General features: G+C 45.7%; 1 protein-coding gene across 1 annotated transcript; it reads left to right on the top strand.

Moving 5' to 3' along the window:
• Nucleotides 1-420: 420 nt before the first annotated feature.
• Nucleotides 421-20,855, top strand: LOC142051299 (protein ELYS-like). The gene is made up of 24 exons (XM_075080440.1): nucleotides 421-434; nucleotides 2,096-2,217; nucleotides 3,407-3,660; nucleotides 4,204-4,384; nucleotides 5,181-5,388; nucleotides 5,613-5,726; nucleotides 6,708-6,792; nucleotides 8,433-8,583; nucleotides 10,569-10,701; nucleotides 10,789-10,970; nucleotides 11,451-11,512; nucleotides 12,155-12,239; nucleotides 12,327-12,416; nucleotides 12,579-12,719; nucleotides 13,502-13,606; nucleotides 14,372-14,465; nucleotides 15,907-16,030; nucleotides 16,158-16,214; nucleotides 17,430-17,576; nucleotides 18,764-18,951; nucleotides 19,123-19,267; nucleotides 19,362-19,475; nucleotides 20,486-20,633; nucleotides 20,719-20,855. The coding sequence occupies exons 1-24, from the start codon at nucleotides 421-423 to the stop codon at nucleotides 20,853-20,855; spliced, it is 3,081 nt and encodes a 1,026-aa protein (XP_074936541.1).
• The last annotated feature ends 1,353 nt before the right edge of the window (nucleotides 20,856-22,208 follow it).

Raw genomic sequence — 22,208 nt, 5'->3', positions numbered from 1 at the left:
AGAGCTTAAATTGTGTCTTCTCACCTTTTGCTGTAGATCTGTGCATCATGGGGAGCTTGTGGAGCATCGGCGCAATAAGCCTGACTGACTGTAGAATTCTGATACAGACCATATCTGTTACGCAGTGGCTTTTTAGAAGAAAACTTTTGGTTTTGGTTTTGGACTGAATGCAGGTGTTTTGCTATGAGTGGGAAAGAAATGACCGAGTGGTACTGTGTCAAGCCTTGAGCTTTCCACCAGAGAAGAATTATTTCTGGTTTGGTGGGGAGTTTGGGGAGGTGAGTGGTTTGCTCTTAAGCTCCAATCTCCCCAGTTAGTTTAAATCCTTGAAATTTTACTTCCAATTTGTCTACACAAAGTTCTGTGCTCTTGGCCTGTCGCGGGAGGCAGCGGCAAAGGCAGGGTGACTCAGGGCGGCTCATGGAGAGCAGCAGGTGAGAAGGTTTCTTGACTGCTCTTACCTGCCCTGCTGGAAGAGACTTGCTCACTCTTTTTCTTACAACTACCTTGCTACTAGTAGAATATATTCTATGAGTGATCATGAAGCACTTCCATCAAAATGTTGCCCTGTGCCTAGTGCAGGACCCTGACGGCCGCGTCCCGTGTGTCACGCGCTCGTGCTTTTCATGCTGGCAGAAGGTACTGGAACATATTCCCAAGCAGTTGCAGTGCCTATGGCTTGAAGTGCAGCAGATTCCACTGCCCGGCCTTCAGAGCATAACCTCTCTCCACAGCAGGCCCATCTGTATAACTTGTATTTCCTTGTCAGCGCTTCCCTTGAATGCCCTTGTGTTGCTCCCCGAGCCCGGGCTTCAGAGCGAGCTGTGACCTCCTGTGCTGGGAGGGACACAGGTTCCCAGTGCGCGCTGGCAGGAGCGATCGTAGCCCTTTGTTTGCAGGAGAACACGTACGGCACAGACACCGCAACACGCCGTGTGAGCCCGTGTAAGCGCTGGCTGTACTGCTCCGTAGCACGGGGTAAGGGCTCGCGCTGACGCCTGCCTTGGCCAGCAGGTGGGACACCCAGGCACAGCGAGCTGCGTTTCATGTCTCCCTTTTGAGACGCCGTGAAGAAAGCAGTGCCATTTGAACGGGGTGATTAAATCTGCCTTGCCTTCGGGAGGCGTTTTCAGGAACCATTTCAGACCTTGCAAAGCACAGTTACCTGAAGGAGTTTGTCTTTCCACGTGTCGGGAATAGAGAAAGATTGATAAGACCTGAAGAGAAACCAGAGTGTATCTCTTATTAAGGCACCTGTTTAACCTTGTAAATCCCTTCAGCTTTTCAGTTTTTCCACAACAAAATCTCTCTTGATGTACAGAACCATGAACTCTTTGTGGAGCACCTCCAGAAGTGTGGGAAGTGTCTGAAAGGCCTAGAAATGTTTGTGAAATCCTGCAGAGGTGTGATGAGGGCAGGCAATAGGAAGGAAAGGACTGGGATAAGGAATATGAGGCTTTAAGTGTAGAAAAAAAATCCATGCTGTGTTACGTTCCATCATAAGTGTATGGAAAACTGCTGTGTAACTGATGAGCTATGAAAGTCTGTATTGCTTGTAACGTGAAAATATCAAGAGTACGTTTTGTGGAAGAGTTTAGAGAATGAAGGTCCTTACGAACGTTGTTCAAAATACACATGCCAAAAGTGAACAAGACATAAACGATGCATGAAATCTACTAGAAGTCAATGGACCATTAAGAATAAAGTATGAAATCAAGGAAAGGGACAAATGGAAACTTCTCCCTATTACTGAGAAGCTTTTGAAAAGATGATTTTTCTCAGATCGCATCGTACTAACCTGTGTGAGTAGACTTGACTTCAGTGTCCTGGGCTTTTTTCCCTGTTATTTATCTTGTCAATACCCCTGCGTCCCTTTTTGTTGGTGACCTCGTAGGCATCAGAAAAGCAAAGGATTCTCCTTTTGCTCTGCTGTGAGATCCAAATCTGCCCTCAGTGCCATTTTGTTCAGGAGAAGAGCTACAGGAGGTGGATGGGAGATTATTCACGGCAACCTGATGAAACATCGGTCAATCTCAAAAATGTCTATGGCTGTCAGAAGTATCTTTTTGCATTTTTGTCTTTATTTAGAGTGAAGAATACGAGACCTCGCAGCTCAGGTAACGAGCAGCCTGCTGCAGTTTCCCGAGGTGACCATTCAGGCTCTTGGGGAAGATGAGACCACCCGAGGTGCTGTGCTGCGCGGGCAGTTTTGCAGAGGTGAGCGTTTTCCTTGCAACTGGGCCTTGAAATTGGAGGTGACCTGAAGCACAGGGTCACAGTATCAGCTGTGTCAGGTTGGTGCTGCTCAGGTGCATCAGGTTTTGAGAGAACAGAAAGGATGAGCTATGAAAAAAACGATGACAAATGTTAACATTAAAACATTAGCAGAGTTAAACTTTGAAATGACAACAGCCTGCGCCAATCTTGAGCCATTAAAATAACAGGCGCAAGTCAGTGAGCCCTCCTCACTTGCTAATTGAATGAAGGGCAGTTTTCAAAAAAGTCCTAGTGTTGTTTTGGGCTGTATTTATTGGTACCATCATAACATCGCCTGCAGAAAGAGTTCCCCCCCAGTGTTACAGCAGCAAAGGGCCCTGCTTTTTTGTTGCTAGCCTGAATACAAACAGGAGGAAGAGGAAAGCCCTGGTAGGCGCTGCAGCCAGGTTTGCAGAGCATTTAATAGGATGCAGAGGAGTGTCCCGGGAGAGGTGCTGAGAGTGGCTGAGCAGATGAGGTAGCTGACTTTGTAGGTGATCTGAATGTAGAGCCGGGGGCCTGCCTGGGTGTCCGGGCATCTGCTGAGACCATGTAGAATCCCTCTACGTGACTGTAAGTGCAGTAACTGAGTTAATACTCCCTTTGTGTTGGAAGTAGTTCAGTGAAACTAAATGCGCTAAATTATCTGTGATCAGCGTGTGTGAAAGTTGAAATTGGCTCCCTCAGTGCCTATTTTGAGGTAGTTTCTTGTTGAAGTCCAAATCCCTGCCCAAAGTAGGCTTGTGTCAAGGAAAGTTAGTAAAGTAGAAAAGAATTGGCTGAGATTTGATCTATTTGAAGTATGCTTTAGGAGTTGTATTCCCATAGGTGTTTAGATGAATTCTGGCAAAACCAAGCTGAATATGGTATAAAGACAAGAGATCAATATATTGTAATCTTTATCCCAAACAAGCAGAACCCTTCAGTGCAGGAATGACAAGTACAAATGCAAAATCATAAGGTGGTTCATTTGAAGATGTATTGCTTGAGGGTTCAGTGGGTGATTTTCAATGACTGACCAGAATTCGGTAAGTCTGTCTCCCTCTGTGAGGCACCTCTGTTGAAGCAAAGGGGCAGTGACTGTGATTTTCCAGTTGTTTTCAATCGTCTCTTGGGAGTTGGCTTTAGCCAGCTTTCCCTGCTCTTCCAGGGAGAGGTGGCCTGGCCTGGCTGGCGTGTGGCCCTCAGCTGGAGGTCGTGAGCGCTGTGACGGGGGAGCGGCTCTCTGCACACCGTTTCAGTGGAGCCCGTGAGCAGCCTCCCACCATCCGCGTGGTGAAGGAGGTCTCCTGGCAGACGGGAACGGGGCTGCTGGTTGGCTTGAGAGAAGCAGAGGGAAGTGTCCTCTGCCTGTATGACCCGGGGACATCGAGCATGGTTACAGCAGTTGTTCTGCCAGGAAGGGTAGGTGCTTTTTAATGGGGGAAACGCTGTCAGGTGCTGCATAACGCTGTTTCAGGAGCAGCTTTGGAGCGTCTCTTTGTTAGGAAGTCTGTTTTCTCTATTGCGTCATCATGCTGTCACTGCAGAGTGTCCAGTCGAGAGCGGCATGATGTAAAATGGTGGGCTTCACAGTACCATTATCCTTTGAGTTTACTGATAGTAAAACAAGTTTTCTGGTTTTATGGTAGAGCACGTAGTTACCTAATTCTCCACTTGCACAAAAAGGCTTTGAAAACTGCAGGAAATGGAAATTGGTAAGCTGTAATAATAGAGTGCGCCATTGCAGTCGATGTGAACTCAGTGAAATAACTGCAGGAATTCTAGTAAACGCAAGGCAGTAACGGATGTTTGTAGAGGGCTTTTTTTTTCCTTTCTTTCTTCTTGATATAATTGGAAACAATGCTGTGTTTTTAAGTCTTATATTCCTAATTCTGGCTTCAATTTTCAGTGATTTCTATTTAGCTTGTCAAACAGCTTAAATATTAACTTGTAGTTTTCCTGTAGGTAACTGCTATAGAGCCCATAACTAGTCCCGGAGGAGCCAGCGTGAGGCCTTGGCACCTACACCGGGCTCTGCAGCGGTTCTGTGGAGCGGCAGCGGTGGCAACAGATGTTGGTCATCTACTTGTGGTGGACCTTGGTTTGGATGATCCATCTTGCAGCCAGAGGGAAAATGAGCCATCGGGTAAGCTGCAGTTTCTAAACTTGAATTGAAAAGTAAGAAAACTTGTGTCTTTTAAATCAACAACATGCATCCCACTTTGAAGATTCTGCTGTGCAGACATTTATGACTGCTGATTACAGGTAGCAGTTTGACACTGTCTGGTCCTGAATGGATTAAAAATGGGAGTGGCTTCGTACTCCTTCTAAGGTTACAAATACCCCCTCCCACCAGGGTCCCTCTGTCACTGTGATTCTTGCCAGTGAGGAGTAGGAATCTGACCATCCGAGTCGGTGCAGCTGCCGGATAGGAAGGTGTATCGGACGTGCCCTATTTCTTGGGAATGTTCTTCTGCTTCTGTTCATTGGCTTGGGGCAAATTTTAGTTTTGTTTGTTTTTTTTTTTTAATCTAAATCCAACTTATCAAACCCCATCCATTTGGATGAAAGAAACCTCTAATTTGTGTATTTGGAGTGCATACTCTGTTTTGGCTCTTACACCAGTGGCTTCAAGAGTTGATGTCACTTCAAGGAGCTTCATCATGAGGCCCAAACTCCTGATGTGCAGAGTCCAGGAAGAATTTGTCTATGAAGGCTACACTTTTACCTGGTTTTGAAATACGACTGAGAATACCTGTCCAGACAGAGAGTTCTTATGTTCTCCGAATATGTACAAAATGGAAAGAGCAAACTAAGTGTTGCATCAATGGGTATTTTGCCTGGGACGGTAGAATTAGTTTATACATGTTGTCACGTCAGTGTTTCAAATGCAACCTGAATGGCATAATGCATTCCTTTATTGTGTGGTTTTGTGCGTGTAGCTCTAGTAGTTGTCACCAGAATTGCTGCTGGAGTTCCACTAAGAAGAGAAATGGTGACCAGAGAAGGGAGACATCTCTGCTTTCAACTGCAAAGCCCTTCAGGAACAGCAATATCGACCCTGCGCTACATCAGCAGAAGCAACCAGCTCGCCGTGGGTTTTTCCGACGGCTGCCTGTCACTGTGGGATGTGAAAACTCTGCAGCGGGAGTAAGTCGGCCTTTGCACTTGGTCACGCCTGGAGGTGCAGGGCTCTCAAGGCTTTGCTCGAGGAGGAAGTCTGTTACTTCAAAGTGACCTTTTTCAGGGGTGGAATGGGAGGAGAAGCATGTCGGGTGCTCTTTGCTCGGAAGATGCTTCCACCCTAACAAGCAGTCGGGGCCACTAGGCTCATCTTGTTTCTTTTTCTGTCTTTTTTTTTTTTAACCCTCTAGGCACCACTGTCAGCTTGAAGGAGGAAGGATTCCTGTCTACGCCATTATTCAAGAGCCTGAGAATGACCCTCGCAATTGTTGCTACTTGTGGGCTGTTCAGTCGACACAAGAAAGGTGAATAAAAACTTACTCTAAGCCATTGAATTAACTTTTTATATCTATCTGTTCACATACAGTTGACACACGTATATTTGTTGTGATTATTTAGCTGTGCAGGAGATTCTCTCAGGTGTGGAAGGTGTTGAGCTTACGGTGCAATTTTACAGGATTTAGCAGAGATGAAGAGGGACCTACTAGTTCCTCCCTGCTGCAAGGTGGCAAAGTGACAGTGGCTGTATTTTTGTGTTTGCATTCTTAAATGGCTGCCTTTGTTTCTTGATGACACAAGAAACATTCTCTTAATTCTTTATTCCTTATTCTTTCAATACCATGGTATTAAAAAAATACCATGAAAAGCAGTGGAGGCTGCAGCTCCAGAGCACTAACGGTGCCGATCCACCAGCCTGCTGCCCCTAAAGGAGGAGGTGACAGCATGGCCGGTTCCCGGGTGCCAGCTTGAGCCTTGGTGAGCCAGCTCAGCTCGCCTGGCAGGGAAGGTGTTCAGCAGCCAAGTCGGTGGTTTCCTGCTGGGCTAATGACTGAAACGAGGGTGTGGAAGGTGCCGTGTGTGCAGGAGAGGGACTGGAGCTCTGGTGGGAAGGGAAGGGTGGAAAGATCTGCCCCTCTCAGCATCAGCAAGCTATTTACTCAGCTCGGCTGCTCGTAGAGCGGCAATCTTTTTCACTTTGACTGTAAAGCAGTTTTGCTTGAGAACTCTTCACTGTGAAGAGCTATTCCCAACCATTTTTAGTCCACATAACATGTTAAAGCTTTCAGACTGTGTGGTTAGCCTTTGCCCCAGAAGCTGTTAGTGTCCAAATGTCCTCCGTTGTGTTTTAGCGGCTAAATGTGACCAATTGTCATGCTTTGGGAAGGGCTGTTTTTCTTTTCAGCGAGACAGTGCTCTTCAGGAAACCTCAGCCTAGATCCAAGGAAAGGATAATGAGGACTATAAAGCAGCTTTGTAACCAAATGTCATAATTTATACCTTTTCAGTGAAGGCGATGCTCTGAGTTTACACCTGTTGCAGTTAGTGTTTGCTGCCAGAAGACGCTTGCCATCGGGACAAGTCCTGTATGAGGTAAGACTTGCACATCCGTGAACAGATGGAAAGAGTCCTTTTCTCTAAGGGAGTATCAGTGCAGTTGGCAGGGGTAATATTTATATGCTTGAAACCCTGGCAAAATCTCTTTGAGGGGAAAGTAACCTTAATTCAGAGCAATTCTTTCCTCTGATTTTGTTACTTTCTCTTGCGTATGCTCACTAGGTCCGGAATGAAACGGGTGGTTCTTGTATCGTGGTGCTCTGTTTTGATAGGGACTGTGCATTTTGATTTTTTGAATGACCTTACATTTTGACTTTTTTCCTTATGTAGAGGAGAGCTCCTTCCTCATCGGTAAATATTGCTTTTGACCAGGTAAAGGTGAGGAGTTGGGGAAAGGTGGTGTTTCTTTAAAACACATTCTCTCTCACGATGCCAAAGTATAAGTACCTTCAGGTGATTCAGTGTGTTCTAAACATGGATGTCTTCTCTTCCTCTTTGTTGATGTGCAGTTTTTAATGACATAAATATCCAGTGCTGTGGAGGAACAGAGCACCCTGATGGGGTTGTTCACGTACAAAAGGGCTTTCATTGCAGTTCACTTGTGCATCTCTTGTGGTGCTCTAAGCGCTGTGGCAAGTTGATAGGAGACAGTTTCGTTAATTTTTCCCCAGTTTCAGTTTTGAACTTCTGCTTTCTTTTACCCTCTCTTAAAAACTGTTTGTAGCTACAGCCTTAGCTGTGGCAAAGACAAGACCTTGTCCTGTGTCCTTCTTTGGTAAAAAACCCCAGTTGTCTGTAGCCCTTCCTCTGGTGGCTACTTTGTTCTGTCTCCATACTTCAATGTTACACTGCGGGACCTTTTACTCTTTGGTGATTCCTTGCCTCGGTCATCTTATTTTCCTGAATACGATGTGAGGAGTGTCAGTTTTCAGCTCAGAAGGCTGAAGTGTTTCAGCAGCTTTTAAATATGGCTCTACTAGAACCTCCAGCTGACAGTCTTTAAAAAAGGGACACAAAGTGATAAAATAAGGCTGTTGTGTTTGTGGCCTGAGAAAGCTGTGGTGTAGTTAATGGAAGATGGAGGGATAGTTCACCCATTATCTCTGACGAGGTGAGAGGAGGAGCTGGCAGGAGCTTATGTGGTTTGAGAGAAGGCTGTGAATCAGTAAGACGTTCTCATGGCTGCTCCCGAGGGATGTGCTTTCACTCTAGCGGTGTGTGCCTATAGATAATGCCTCGCAAGAGAGCTTTGGCTGCTGGAATGCCGTGACTTCTCTAACTTCATCAGTTCCGTAATCAAGTCACGGAGCAAAGCGCTTTGCATGCCTATGTATTGCATTATTTCAGATCTCTCTTTCTAGATAAATATGTAGGTTTGTGAAGAGATCTGGATGTTGCAAGGAATTCTGCAAAACACATTCAGAACCAATAATGCGAGGGAAATGCTCAGTTCTGAAAATGTGCAAAGCTTTTACGGCCAAACTTACCCATTACGGTTTGACACTTAGTTCTCTTGCGTGTCAGGTGTAGTTTCTCTTTGCCATCAGATTAAGCGCCTGGGAGTGATACAGTACAATATGCAGGTTATATTAGATATAGACATTCTTTCATCCTTAGGTATAATGTCTGCTTTTATCTGAAAATGACCTTTCTCTCACCTGTGATTTTTTCCACAGCGTTTGGCATCCTGTGTTGAAAAGTACAGTTTGGATCTGACGGGTGGAGCCTTTCCCTTGAGAGGGCAGGGCAGCAAGGCCAAGTTACTCAGCTGTCGGGCTGTAGAAACCTTTCCCACCCACGCAGCCAGAGAAGGCAGCGTTGATGAAGGTTTGTTCCTGATGTCCCTGTTTGGTGATTCTAAACGAAATGGTTTTGGAGTCCAAGCAATGAATGCTGTTCTATACCCACAGTCTGAAGGTCTTAAAAATCTATATAGACTAACTTCTTGGGCTTATTTCAAAGGAAAAACTGGGTGCTTGGGTTCTGTGGGACTTGCTAAGATAAACCCTATTTTTTCCTTCAATGCTTGCTGACATGCTGTAGCGATGTATGGTGGGGTCACCTCTATAACACTTGTCAGTGATTTTATTCCTCCAGCTCTCGTCTTTGAACAGCAAGATCATCCCCTCCATTGCTTAGGAATGTTCCCTGAACTTTCTTTTTTCCCCTCTTCAAACCTATGCCTGCATCTGCCTCCAGCTGGCGGCCGGTCACAAGTGGTGTTCCCCACGGCTCGGTCCTGGGGCCAGATCTGTTTGATACCTTCCCCAACCATCTGGATGTGCCGGCAGTGTGCCTGGGTGGCCAGGAAGGCCAACAGCATCCTGGCTTGTATGAGAGATAGTGTGGCCAGCAGGAGTAGGGCAGTGATCGTCCCCCTCTACTCGGCGGTGGTGAGGCTGCACCTCGAATCCTGTGTTCAGTTTTGGGCCCCTCACTACGAGAAAGATACTGATATACAGAAAGATACTGATATACAGAAAGATAACTGCCACAGCCTTTTGTCTGGGTGTGTGAATGCCCTTCCCTCTCTTCTTACTGGCCTTAACTTATGCCTGAGGTCACAAAGGAGGCACTGGCATGACTTTCTAGGCTAGTTGTGTTTATTAGCTTTGACTTAGTCCTGAAGAGGCAGCTTCCACCTCTTTTGTGGTGCCACCCTCTAACAACAGGGTGTCAAAACCTAATAAAAACACCTTTGGATTTTCTCCACTTGTGTCATGATTCTGGGGAGAGGGCCTTCTAAAAACTTGTCAAAACCAAACAACACACGCACCCCCCAAAAAAAACCAAACCAAACCCAACAAAACCAACAAAAAAGCCCCTTTTTATGAAGTGTGAGGCATGGAAAAATACTTGTAATTTTTCTGATGGACCCTAATTAGCTTTTGTCCAGAAACTATTCAGGTTGTAGGCCCACATGAGCTACCGTTGGATGTGGATTGAGGTTAGAAATGCAGCTGGCTTCTGATTTATGGAACTAATTGATATCTTCAAAGGCAGTTTCAGCGGCTCACACAAGCGAAAGGGCACAGAAGTTCACGATGAAACACAGTAAAGCGTGGGAGGCTCCCTAAGCAGCACTGATGAATTCAGCAGAGAACAGAGACCCATTTTGCCAAACGACCTGTCTCCTGGTTCCCTGCTCTGTCAGGGTAAAGGATGCACCACCCACTTTGCTCACATCTAGAGCATGCCTTCCCCAGAGGAGACAGACCGTCCCACTTCTTGAGAGAACCCGAGTGTAACATGGTCAATGTTTGATGTTAAACTCTTTGTTCCAATTTCCTGTTTGTTGGGTTTGGGGTTTTGTATTTGTTTTGTCTGATAATTGTGTTCTTTCATTCTGACTGTGCTGGAAAGGAGCTATTCGAAAAACTTGTAATTAAGTCAAATCTGGAAATTAATAATGCCAGCTGAGTGATCAAGTGTATACGACAAGTATTTGTATGCTTTCTAAAAGTAGCGAGGTATGTTTTCCTAGGGTCTTTTTTTGTTTTGGGATTCTTGTGGGGGTTTTTTTGCTAACCATCTTGATCCACTCTTACTGTATGGAAAACCTGATTAGCTGATAATTGTGTATTTGATTTGGCTTAGGATGGAGACAATTGGAACTCGAAAAGGGGGGCAGTATGACTGAAACCTATCACAGAGGTGTTTGCTACGGTGTAAATGTTTAAAATTATTCTTACTGAAGTGTTGCGTTTCATGAGTGATGTAGCAGAATGAAGCTAAAATAGAAAGGGGTGTTTTGAAAATGTCAGGTATATTGTATTTTCTCCCAATAAGACACAATGTCTTGTCTTTTACAGTCATATCTCCTGACGCCAGTGTCTCAGTCTTCAGCTGGCAAGTGAATACACGCAGCCAGGGAAAACCATCTACTTATTTGGGTGTATTTGACATTACTTGCTGGTATCAGGCTCAAATGCCACGCTCACTAAGGTAGATTTTGATGGAGTTGTTTTCAGTACCCCTCCCCATAATTCATTGGAAAGTCGGCGTTTAGCTTCTGCACTTGTTTTCTTTCAGGCCAGAAGAATCCCTTCAGGGATGCCCCTATTTTGCACTGTGGTCACTGGACGCTGTGACAAGCACGACTGCTCCAAACCTCCTTCTGGATGTTGTGGTGCAGGAGCGCAGCCTAAGCTGGAGAGTTCCTCCTTCTTATCCACACCCTGAGCTGTGTTTTCACCCAAGCACCTATAATTTTGGTAGGTATTTCACTGCTTGGAATAGTGATAAGCTTAAACCGAGCTCAGATGCCATTATTGGTTCCCCTGTTCATTGGCTGTCACGCAAAACCCAAACCCAACCAAACCAAAACACCCCAGCTCACCCCCCCGCCCAACTCTGATCACATTGTACTGACAAAGCGTGTGCTATTGTGACACCATTCTGACAGTCGGCTGAGTCTGGGGGCTGGGTGCTTCTGTAACGCAGCCCATGACGTGGTGCTGGTGATCACATGAAATGACTCTGGGCTGAAGCTCAAAGCGCAGCACCTCGATAGCCCCGGAGGTAAAATTTCTACACTCAGCCATTATTTTTCTAAAAAAAGGTTTTAAGTGCTCTGAGGAGGAGAACGGGTACTCAGTTGTACCTTTCCAGGGGCTGCTATGACAAAAATGTAAACTGGTGCTTCCATCACGGTGAGAGTATGGAATGTTGACCAGCGTTCGTTGTCTCTGCAGATGGCAGGTGCTTGCTGAGCTCTGGAGTTGTTCATATGACGTGCAGCGGCTTCCAGAAGGAGGTGAGCTTTTACTGTGTCTTTATTGAGAATGTCAAGAGATGGACCTTTCCTAAGCTTTCCATGGCACTGCTTTCAGTGTCAGAGGCCATTTTATGCTCCTCCTGCCCATCCACACGCGTAACTGCAATTGTACCCTGCCAGTTTTATGCAAATGGTGATGTCTGAGGTCCCCTCTTGGGCGTGTAAACCCACCGTTGCCTCCCGTTGAAGCACGATCAGGGCCTGAATGTCTAGAAAGGAAGACAGCGCTGCTCTAGGAGCAGGAAGAGAAAGTCGGGGAAAGCTGTTCCTTCTCTCTCATCAATGAGTGCAACTGCCTGCATGGTCCTGAGTTTGGGTTTTGATCCCTGATGAGCTGGGAAAAGGAGGGCAGACTGGAGAAAAGGAAGCATCGTTCCCTCAGAACAACCTTCCCCCCGTCAGTTCCTCAAAGCATTAGGTTCTGTGCAGGAGGTTAGAATTAGCCTTTGGTAAGTTGTCATGTCAGAGGGAAAGTTTCCTGTGCTCCTCCCAGCAACAAGCAGCCCAGCCTGTGATGCCCGAGTGAGGGCACAGTTAGAAACAAGCACTTATTGTTGGTGGTTGGGATGTTGAAAGCAGGTGGGATTCTCCTTTTCTTTTGTCTGCTACGTTTAGGAGGAGCAGTTAGAGGCGGTCTTGTCAGCTGCTGCCCAGACAGGTTCTGTAGGGCTTCTGAGCGGCTGCATTAAGCTTTGGACATCTAAAGGTAACACTTCTTATGTGGTTTTTGTGTTGCATATTTTTTTAGTCTGGAATTCTTGATTCATTTCTTTGTTGTTCTCTCTTTTTAGAGAGCAGCCAAGTTCTGCTGCTAATGTAGAGTTTGCCCTTGACTGGACATGGAGCAAAGTGATCTATACAAAAGGCGCATTTGACCAAATCTGTGAGTACTAGTGCAGCCATGCTGCAAACCTAGAGTCATTCTTTCCAGCTGAGCTCATTCAGTGATCTGCTGGTAGATGGTCTTGCCCGCAGATCTGGAAGTGCGCTTTGTGACTCTGAACTTGCTCTGCAGGCTAACGCTTTCATACTTGCTCTTGAAAAGGTGTTGTGCTGTTTGACAGCTCCTGCAGCTCCACTGACCCGCAGAGGTTACAGGCTCTTCAGCGCTGCCAGTTGGTCTTGAGCAACCTTAGCAGAGTCTTAAACTGCTTTCTAACAGCAGCCCACGAGCTGGCTGGAGAAGGTTTGTCACAGTATTTCTAACTCGGTGGTATGTTTTATTAAGATTTGGGATGATGCTGGGGCTGTAATTGTGGAAAGAGGAGCTGCTGTTGGTTTTGCTGATGGGCAGCAAGTCAGATGTAGCGGGGAGAAGGGGCTTAAATGGGAGGGGTTGGGGCTGCCACTTAACGCGCGTTGAGTTCAGGGCAAGAGTTTGTTGTGGGGCTGGTGCGAGTGGGTGGGGAGGCTGCGTTCAGCAAGGAGCTGTGCAAGCACCCGGCTTGAAATTACAGCAGCGGGATGTGGCACTGTGACAAATACTCCCTTTGATTGTCAGCTAGCAGTGCGTAATTGCATGCAAATATTGGATTGGAAATTACTAAAAAAGGAAAGGAAGCACGAATGAGTGACGTGTGAAGTGAGTTGCATGAATTTCTGTAGCTGTTTCTATTACCAATTGTTCCTGGCATATTGAGGAGAAAAGAGAATATCCCTTTGCTAGAGGAAAAATCTCTGCTCTGTGAAAAACAGATGTCTTATCCATGAGTGGATTTAACTGTTCAGACTACTTTTTTTTATGTAACCTTTAGTGAATCTGCGTCTCTGTAGGGGTTGCTTGTGATTGTGGGTTTTTTCTTCAGAGAAGGACGTGTTACGGAGTGAAAAAAATGCAAAGGCAAAGATTTCTAGCCTGTTATTTTTCTACTTTCGCTTTAGTGCAATGAGGGGAGTTTTATTAAAAAACAAAACAAAACAAAACAAAAGAAATTGCATACCAACAGTCCTCTTGAGCTTTTTTTACCTGTTTTGCAGACTTGACAAAGAAGCTGGCAGAAACCAGCCTCACAGCTTTGTATGCACGAGTGGTCCTCTGGTTCTGTTGGTCCCGTCTCCTGCCCGAGGGCTCAGGTAAGCATAAACTGTCCTGCATTTGTAGCAGTAAGTGGCTCCTATGAACACCTGCTTAGCCGTGGTTCTGTCAGTGCTTCATCAATACCAAGCCGTGCCGGTTCAGTGACAGCAGATGCTGAAGTTATGCTGCTGAAATGGAGGTTTTACTGGGTTTTTTTCAACTACGTCGTGTAGAATGATGCCAAGTTTCTTTCCGGGATGTTTCTCAGAAACAGCACTAAGCCTCTGAGTGAAGGAGTTGCTCGTGCCCACAGCTTGAAATACTTGAGATTTTAAACAAGTAACTCTTAAAGCACCGACACTGGAATGCTTGATTTTACAGTAAAAGCATGGCCTGCATGTTTTGATCTTTTTACTGATTGTTTGTGGAAAAAATACACCTTGGAAATAGGTCATCATTTGGATGGGTTATAAATTCTATTGTCAGCCTTAATTGCCTTACGCATGCTCACGTGACATGTTTAAACACCCATTCCCTTTGAGAATTGGGGTTTTTCTTTATAGTGAACCTCAGCTGACACTACATGTTCTGGATGCGACCTCAGCTGTAAACTTGAAATGGCGCTTGGGACAAGAAGGAATTGACTCCTGTGTCTTCGGTCTCTTTTAGCAAAGGCAGAAGGAGGATTGGCTTCTTTCAAAGTCGGAGGCTGGCCTGTGATTTTGATGCTCAGCTTCTGTGTTGTGTCTTTTTTAGTCAAAAACTGTAGGTTGAAAATATGATATGACTTCTTTAACTTACATCTTATTTATTGCCTGTAGGTGATGATATGAGTTTCTCTAGACCTTTCTACTATTATCCTCTGATTCAGAGCTACTACGCGGGTCATCGACAGAAACTGGAGCGTTTATCAAGGTAAGACGTGCAGGAAAGCTCTACAACAGTTCCACTGCAAATTCAGAAGCGGCAGCGAGTGGCTTTTCCATCAACAGCTGCATTTGCTACGCTTCATGCATTTGCCGGCAACAGCCTTGACTTCAGTGATGCGCGTGTTCTGCAGAACACAGAGGTTACTTTCCTGGGTTAAAACGTTGATATATACCTCTGCTTAGTGCCCTTTGTTGGTATCATCGTTTCTTTGAAGCGCACGTAATTCACTGGCTATTCTGTGTGATTTGTGACTACTGGAAAAGGGCATGTGATGAGGACAGGGTCAGTCATGGCCAGGTCAGCAAGGCACGGCCTTTGCAGAGCAATTGTTCTGGACACAGAAGAAAGCATGTTTTAAAAACCAAAAATAATCTCTCTCCTTGATGAGTAGTAGATGGCAATAAGGGGATTGGCCCAAATCTCCTACTCCCAAGCTCCTCGTGTCATTTAAGGAGATGGGCAGAGGTCCACGCAGCTGGCACAGCCAGCGCTCTCCTGGCGACTGGATAAAAGTGCCTTCCTCACGGGAACTCCCTTTCCTGGACTGGCTCCCTGGCATACAGGTGATGTGCCTTGGGTTAGGTGAGAGCAGATTTTAATTTGGCACCTGTACTGTAACTAAAGCAAGTCCTAAAGAAGCTCAGGCTGTGGCACCGTGAACAAGGTGCTGCAGGAGGAGTCCAGGTGGAAGCTGCTCTATGTCAGGCGTTGGCTTTCAAGCTCCTCTTCCTGAGGTTCCTTCTGAGGTAACTCTCGTACAGGCTCACGGGCTCCTTAGAAGCACCACCTCCAGCGTGCTGCTTCTGCTCGTCCTCCTCGGGAAATGAAAGGCTGGCGTCGCAGCCCGCAGGAGCCTGCGATGGGCTTCTGAGGAATGCAGTGTTTAACAGGCCAGCCCTCCGTCACTGTGATGGCATGTGCAGAGGCACAAACGTGCTGCTTAAGGCGATACCAGAATTCAGCTGTGGGCTCAGCTTTGTGACCGTGACTGTTTTTCAGTAACAGAAGCGAGGTGCTGAGAACAAAGCCGGACATTTCCGTGCTGTGGTCTCACCGCTGTGTGTGGGAACAGTCCCGCTGGAGGCGTGAGATTTGGGGTAGCTTTGCTCACACTGCCTTTGTATTACAAGTAATGCGACAAAAAAGAAAAACTGAAAACTGCAACTTTCCCCTTAATAAGGGAGCTTCTAGGATTCCTATTTGGAACTCCTTTAATAGCTCACTATGATCTAATGAACACCTTTCATCTGACTCAGAAATTTCTTTCCAGTCTATTTCAAGTCACGATCATGCCTGTGTCTGTTTGTTCCTTTCTTGGGCTCGTGGGAGCTTTTGCTGGTTTTGTTTTGGCTGGAGGAAATCTGTGACACCGCGAGGCTGGAATTAGTGTTTTCCTCTGTCAAATCCTTGCTACGTTTTGTTCCAGAGGCAAATGGGACTCTGACTGCCTGACGGTCGATGGGATGGTTTCCCAGTTGGGAGACCAAGTTGAGGAGATGTGGCGGAGAGAGGAAGGAGGAGCTGGGAAATACCCACCTCCTAGTTTACGGGTGAGTGTTGTGTTCCCTGAAAACAACCACCACCACCACAAACCCCAGCCCCAGCCCAGCCCTCCCCCAAAGCCAATGATTTCTCAAAGAGAGGAGTTTTTAAAAACCTTTTCCCTTTTCATTCCAGGCACTGCTGGAGCTCTATTTGCTAGAAGGCGTTGAGGAAAGCCACAAACATGCAATCGTATCCCTTGGAGTTATTTCTGTCACACCTCCAGTATACGTGCATCAGGGGTCTGAAATGTCTGTCACCTACGCGTTCGATGCATTTTCTAATTTATGCTTCAAACACAGTGCAAGGGAAAACATGTAGTTTAGAATGAAGGCACGGAAGGAAGCACTGATTATTTGTTTGTACTGTGGATTTTTTAGGAATTTTTAAAATGTTTTGTTGCAAAGTCTTTTCTGATATCAGAAAACAGGTTTACTAAGCAATGTTAAAAGTAGAAAGCTCCCTTAGATTTTCTCAAAATGTAAACTGTTTTTCATTTTTGAAGCACCCATACCTGTAGCAAACGGCTGCTTCCTCGAGCGATGCACTAGAATGTGCTGCTTCAGAGCAAAAGGATTTCTGACAGCGGTTTACCAGGACCTGATTTTGCTGAAATCATCCATTTTCCAGCACAGCTAAGAGGGCTTGCTTTTGTGCTGTTACAAGTGCGGGCACACAGAATAATAAAGAGAGAGAGAAGAGAAAAGCCATTGGGCAGAAACTGAAGTTTTAAGCTGCCAAAATGCGCTGCGTTGCTTTGGTTGTTTGTTGCCTGACCCGAGGGGGGAGCCTAGAGAGCAGGGGCTTTAAAAGCTGTTGCACCCCGGAGCTCTCTGATGAGAATAGACCCCCCAAAACAGCTGTCAGAAAGAGAAAAGGACACTGCCGATGAATGATCCAGGTACTGGTTCAAATCCAGTTTTAATCATTCAGAGCTAAGCTGTGCTGTAAGGACACCCTAATTTCAGTTGTTTCATATACGCTGGAAAGGAGGGAAGAAACCAACTGTAGAATTTGTTTGCTTTAATAATCAAGCATTGGCCGTTCACGTGTTTTGAATGTCCAGCTGGTGGCTCCAGTGACTAAAGAGGGAGCCTGAGTTTCCAATGGAACTGTTTAAATATCAAAAGGCAACCTTTCTGAATGCCTTAGAGAAATCAGAGAGTCTGTCTTTCTGGTTATTTATTCGGAATGCAATTTTGTTGTTAGGGCCTGACTATCTTCAGGTTGCAACAGCGTAAAACGGCAGGACTAATACATGAGTATTTTCTGTGTCCTACCACTATGATATTCTTATTTCCTTTTATTATTTATTCCTATTATATTAATCATAGGAATAATATTATTTCCTGTGATAAATTGTTGGTCTTGCAAATTTATTAGCCTTAATTAGATACTTGATATCAGACAATTTACTTGCTGCTAGACATCATACATTCCTTTCCGAACAAAACAGAAGCTTCCGTCGACTCCTTCGCAGCTGCCTTTGCCATCCCTTCGGGCCTTGTTAAGCTTATTCAAGGATTTTGGCTTCTAGACCACAAGGACTATGAAGTAAGCATGTGACAGTTTAGTTAGGCATACGTTGTGGTACAAGGCTATGATCTAGCAAATGACTTTAAAAACCTGGTGCTTAGCTAATAACAGGTGATAAAACATGGGAAGCTTTTTTTGTAATCCTGCTCCAGCAGCACCTTCAGGAATACGTGATGATCTGCAGTTTGGTTTTAATTACATTGACAGGAAATGGATTAAGAGAATGAAGAAGTCAACGTTAATGCTTGACGTGTGACTTGCCAAAGCCATCTGTTCAGGTTGTTCTCAGCAGAGCAGTCGAGCACTTTCTCAAAAGCAGTGGTTTGGGTACTTTAAATAGTCAAACGACCATCCTAGCAGCAAGATTTGAGACAGAAGACCGCCAAAGTGACTCTTCAATCTAATTCATGTTCCTTCTGATGCTGAGGGTTGCTCTTTGCCTGTCACAATTTTAATACAACCTGTCTGGGAGAATAACTTGTATTTATAAGAAGTGATGTTTGCCTATGGGGATTTGGTTACCCTAGCCGAGTGTGAATCACTCCTTTTAAAAAACTCTGGTTTTTTTCTGTATGGCTAACTGATTTTTTTTTTCTGCAAATAGTAAAGAATTTATATTTACCTGTCCGGTATCAAGGACATTCACCCTTACTGAAGAAACTTTTGAACAGTTTTGTTGTGTGCTTGTGTGTCCAGTTCCGGTCCCCGCTATACAAAGAGGATGTGGCCAGGCTGGAAGGGGTCCAGAGAGGGGCCACCAGGATGATCAGAGGACTGGGAAGCTGCCATACGAGGATGGGCTGGGAGAGCTGGGTTTGTTCAGCCTTGAGAAAAGGAGGCTCAGGGGATCTCATCACCGTGTACCAGGACTTCAGGGGCAGCTACAAAGAAGGTGGAGACTCCCTTTTTACACAGAGTCCCATGGAGAGGACAAGGGGGAATGGACACAAGTTGCTCTTAGGGACATTCCGATTGGCCACCAGAGGGAAATTTTTCACACTGAGGACAGTCACCATTGGAATAATCTCCCCAGGGAGGTGGTTGACTCGGCCACGTTGGACACCGTCAAGAGTCGCCTGGACAGGGTGCTGGGCCATCTTGTCTAGACTGGGCTCTTCCCAGAAAGGTTGGGCTAGATGATCGCTGAGGTCCCTTCCAACCTGGGATTCTGTGATCTTAGTAAACCTGATCTCCCCCTTCTGCAGAATTCCCTGGCCCTACTCTTTCACCCAGCTACAACCAAACCTGTGTCGTGGCAACACATGAGAATTCTTGGGTCCCTCATGTGCCAAGGACAGCATAGGCGAGCCCTCAGATACATGCAGGTGATGAAGCCACCGTTCTCAAGCAGTTGTGAAGAGCGGCTTTTCCTCACTGTGCTGTTGTCCAACAGGTAAAGAAATATATGCCACCATTTTGGCATTGAAATCCTGTGAAAGGTGGAGAACAAACACTAGAAATCACAATCCCCTAAATTTCCTTTAAACTTTGAGCACAATAATTGTGGTGCATCTTTTTAGTTATACTATTAATACACCTTTACATCTCAAAAAATTAACTACAGGTGCATGGCAGAGGCTTGGGGTCTGCTGCAGGAAGACGCCGCTCAGTTAAAGGAGGAAGAGCTATTAAAAGATATGTATGACATCTGTCGGGAGATGGGACTAGTGGAAGACTTCCTGAAGCTGCCTTTCACAGACTCTGAACAAGTAAGTGTGGGCAAGAGGAAAATCTGAATCCCTTCTTTGCCAAGAGAAGAGGCAGGATCATCATATATGTTTTAAAATGTGTTATTTCTCGTAGAAGTGTTTGGAGAAATTTTTAGAGAGTCATGAAATTCTTTTAGTCCAGCACCTGCAGCGTGCCAACTGTACGGCAGCAGCACGGCTGAACCAGGCGATGAACGTTCATCTCATGGTAAGCGTAAAAGTCCTGCCAAGTGTGCCAGTTTCTCTCAGGGGTTACTAACCGGTTTAACAGCGCTCAGTAAGAATCCTGCTTTCTTTATCACACCCTTCTTTGAAATACTTGTAGTAAGCCTCTGCACCTTACATTACAGCTGAACCTAAAAGCTGAACAAAATGTGTCACTACTCCAAAGCTGCCCCGTGCAGTTGGAAATTCCGTGTTCCAGGCTGTTGTTGACTCCACTTCAAACAGTTTGCGTCCGAGGATTAAATAAGTATCTTTCCTGTCAGCCACTCCTACCATTCAGATATTCAGCGACGTACGTTATGTAGGGTTCGGATGATTGGAAGTTGTTTGGGTCACTGTGGAATGAAGAGTGTGTTGTGTGTCATCTCTGGTATCTTGCACGCAGCTCTGGGTGCCAACCCACAGGCAACATTTACATTACGGGTTGTTCTTTTTATTATTTCCTCAAGTTATAGCGTGAGGTCTGCAATTCCACAGCTTTCATTTTACCACTTTTAGGACCAAAATTCTTACCTAACTTCTGTATCTCAAAATAGGCAGGTCAAATTTTGTGTTATGGGAACTTCTGTTGTGGTTCTGTGATCCATGTGCTGTTTTCTGGAACCATAGTTCTCCAGGGAAGCAAACTTACCCAGGTGGCTTTGGAAGGTTTAGGTCCTGCATTTGAAAGCTTCCATCCAGGGGGATGGGGAGTGTAGGTAGCTTTCTCTTCCTCGTTTTAATCCTCACTTCCTTTTGTCCAAAGTAACCCGCCGTTGCCCTGGAGATTCAGTCACCTGGGACAGCGGCGTTTCAGGAAAAACAAGGGAAAGGCTGCTGTTTTGTCAGCCACGTGAAACTTGTGGGTGCTGACGAGCGTGTCAGAATCAGGTTCTGCAGAGTGCGGGAATGATTTTAAGTAATAGCTGTAGGTTCTGTTGTTATTCCAGTCTTCCTTCGGCTTGGCTAAAAATACCGGGTGAAACTTCTTGCTTTACGCTTTTTGTTCATCAGAACGATCGTGCTCCTCGCTGGAGACAGAGAGCAGTTGCCAGAAATTCTCTCTCAGGCCAACACGGCAAGACCCTTCCTAGAGGTCCGAGGCAGCTGGCTGCAGGGAGAGCCAAGCCTTCCCGTCTGCCTTCATCCGGACCAAGAGGAGGTAATTTTTCAGGGGGGAACATAACGCACAACTAACCATCGCTTTGATTGCACAAGGCTGATCGTTTTTCCCTCGTGCTTTACAGCCGCAAGACCAAAGCCATTCTCATCAGTAACAAAACCAGCTAATGCAGGAAATGTGGATCCAAGAGAACCTTTCAGCAGTCGTGTATTGGCCAAAGTTAGAGAGTTATGGGTAGGAAACGAGCAGAAACCCAGTTGAGAGCGAGTTTTTTCTGTTATGATAATGTTTGTTATGCAAAATTCATATATTTACGTTATGGTAAATATGTTTAGAGAATTTAAGAGAGCTGAAACTAAAACAATGATTAGCATCAAGCTATTGGTGTACACATCTTGATAGACTTGATTGTGTGATCAAACAGTAATCTCTTCCCACTTGCTGACATCTTTCTGCTTTGTTTCTGCCTCTTTCACTTAAAAATAGGCAGAACGATAAAGAGCAGGAAAGAGGCCAGTAGCTGTCAGATGAGTTTCCTACAGGTGGTAGGGCCAAATCAACCTCAGTTCTGGTATATTTGGACTTGAGGGCAATGAAGGTCAGTTACTGCCCTTCTCTGCTGTCCTTTTGTCATGAGAAAAGACCAAGACCTTGGGCAGATTGTACTACAAGGACATGCCCAGCGTGCAAATAAGGCCGCAGATAACTAAGTAGTTTAATCCCCCATCAGAACCCCTTCTCATGGAAGATGACTCTCAAGGTTGTCAGCGCACTCCATTTATTTGCTGCAATTCATCCCTTCCCATGTAACCAACCATAACTAGCTTGTGGTGGGGAAGAAGCAAGCTCCAGGCAGAAGCCAGTCCATAGTCTCTTGTGAGTTGTTAGGCAATGCTTGTAACCTCTTAGTCTAGGCCAGTCGGAAAATGCTATGAAATAATAGAATTTCACATAGTAAGGTAGCATTTGTTTCTTATGTTGTTGGTACTTTTGTCTTCTGTGCAAAACTTGCAGGTTTCCATCGCAGGAATGCTGTTCTCACCAAAGCAGTCACGATAATGAGTGCCTTTGGCTGCTCGGAGAGAAATGTTCTGCGGTTCCTTCTGAATGACATCTGTTCCTCAAATAAAAAGCGTTTTCCAATGCACTGTGCTGTGTGGGTGACCCATACGTGAGGCAGAGGGAAAAATGCAGGTGACGGTTCCTGATGTGCCTGTTGGTTCAGGTCACCCACTCCTGGGCTGTGCATCACCCGACGTGGTTCAAGAGCAGGCTTATCCCACAGCAGCCATCGGTGTGGTGTGCCTTGCTCTTGAACTGGGTTTAAACGCAGACCAGACGATGAATTATTAGTGAAAGCCTGATTGCTGGTAGTTTGATACTATGGCTGTAATTTGAATACAGACAGAGAGAAGGATGCAGGAAGGAGGTGTGTGACTTCTGTGAACACCGACAGCACAAGCGTGTGTGACCCTAGGAATCCAGGGCACAGCAAAGCCTTTGCTTCTGATCCAGCCTATTGGTCTCAGAGGAGCTTCCTAAAGGACGAGAACGGCATGCTCATCTCCGCAGGATCCAGCAGTTCTGTGGGCCAGGTAAGCCTTGAGTCAAAGA

Source organism: Phalacrocorax aristotelis, unplaced genomic scaffold, assembly GCF_949628215.1.
Source record: "Phalacrocorax aristotelis unplaced genomic scaffold, bGulAri2.1 scaffold_88, whole genome shotgun sequence".
Classification (NCBI taxonomy): domain Eukaryota; kingdom Metazoa; phylum Chordata; class Aves; order Suliformes; family Phalacrocoracidae; genus Phalacrocorax; species Phalacrocorax aristotelis.
This window is presented reverse-complemented; position numbering and strand designations above follow the sequence as displayed.

Coding starts and splice junctions, on each gene's coding strand:
- LOC142051299 (XM_075080440.1), top strand. Junction 5,389..5,612: donor GTGAAAACTCTGCAGCGGGA/GTAAGTCGGCCT, acceptor TTAACCCTCTAG/GCACCACTGTCAGCTTGAAG. Junction 16,031..16,157: donor ACCCACCTCCTAGTTTACGG/GTGAGTGTTGTG, acceptor TTTTCATTCCAG/GCACTGCTGGAGCTCTATTT.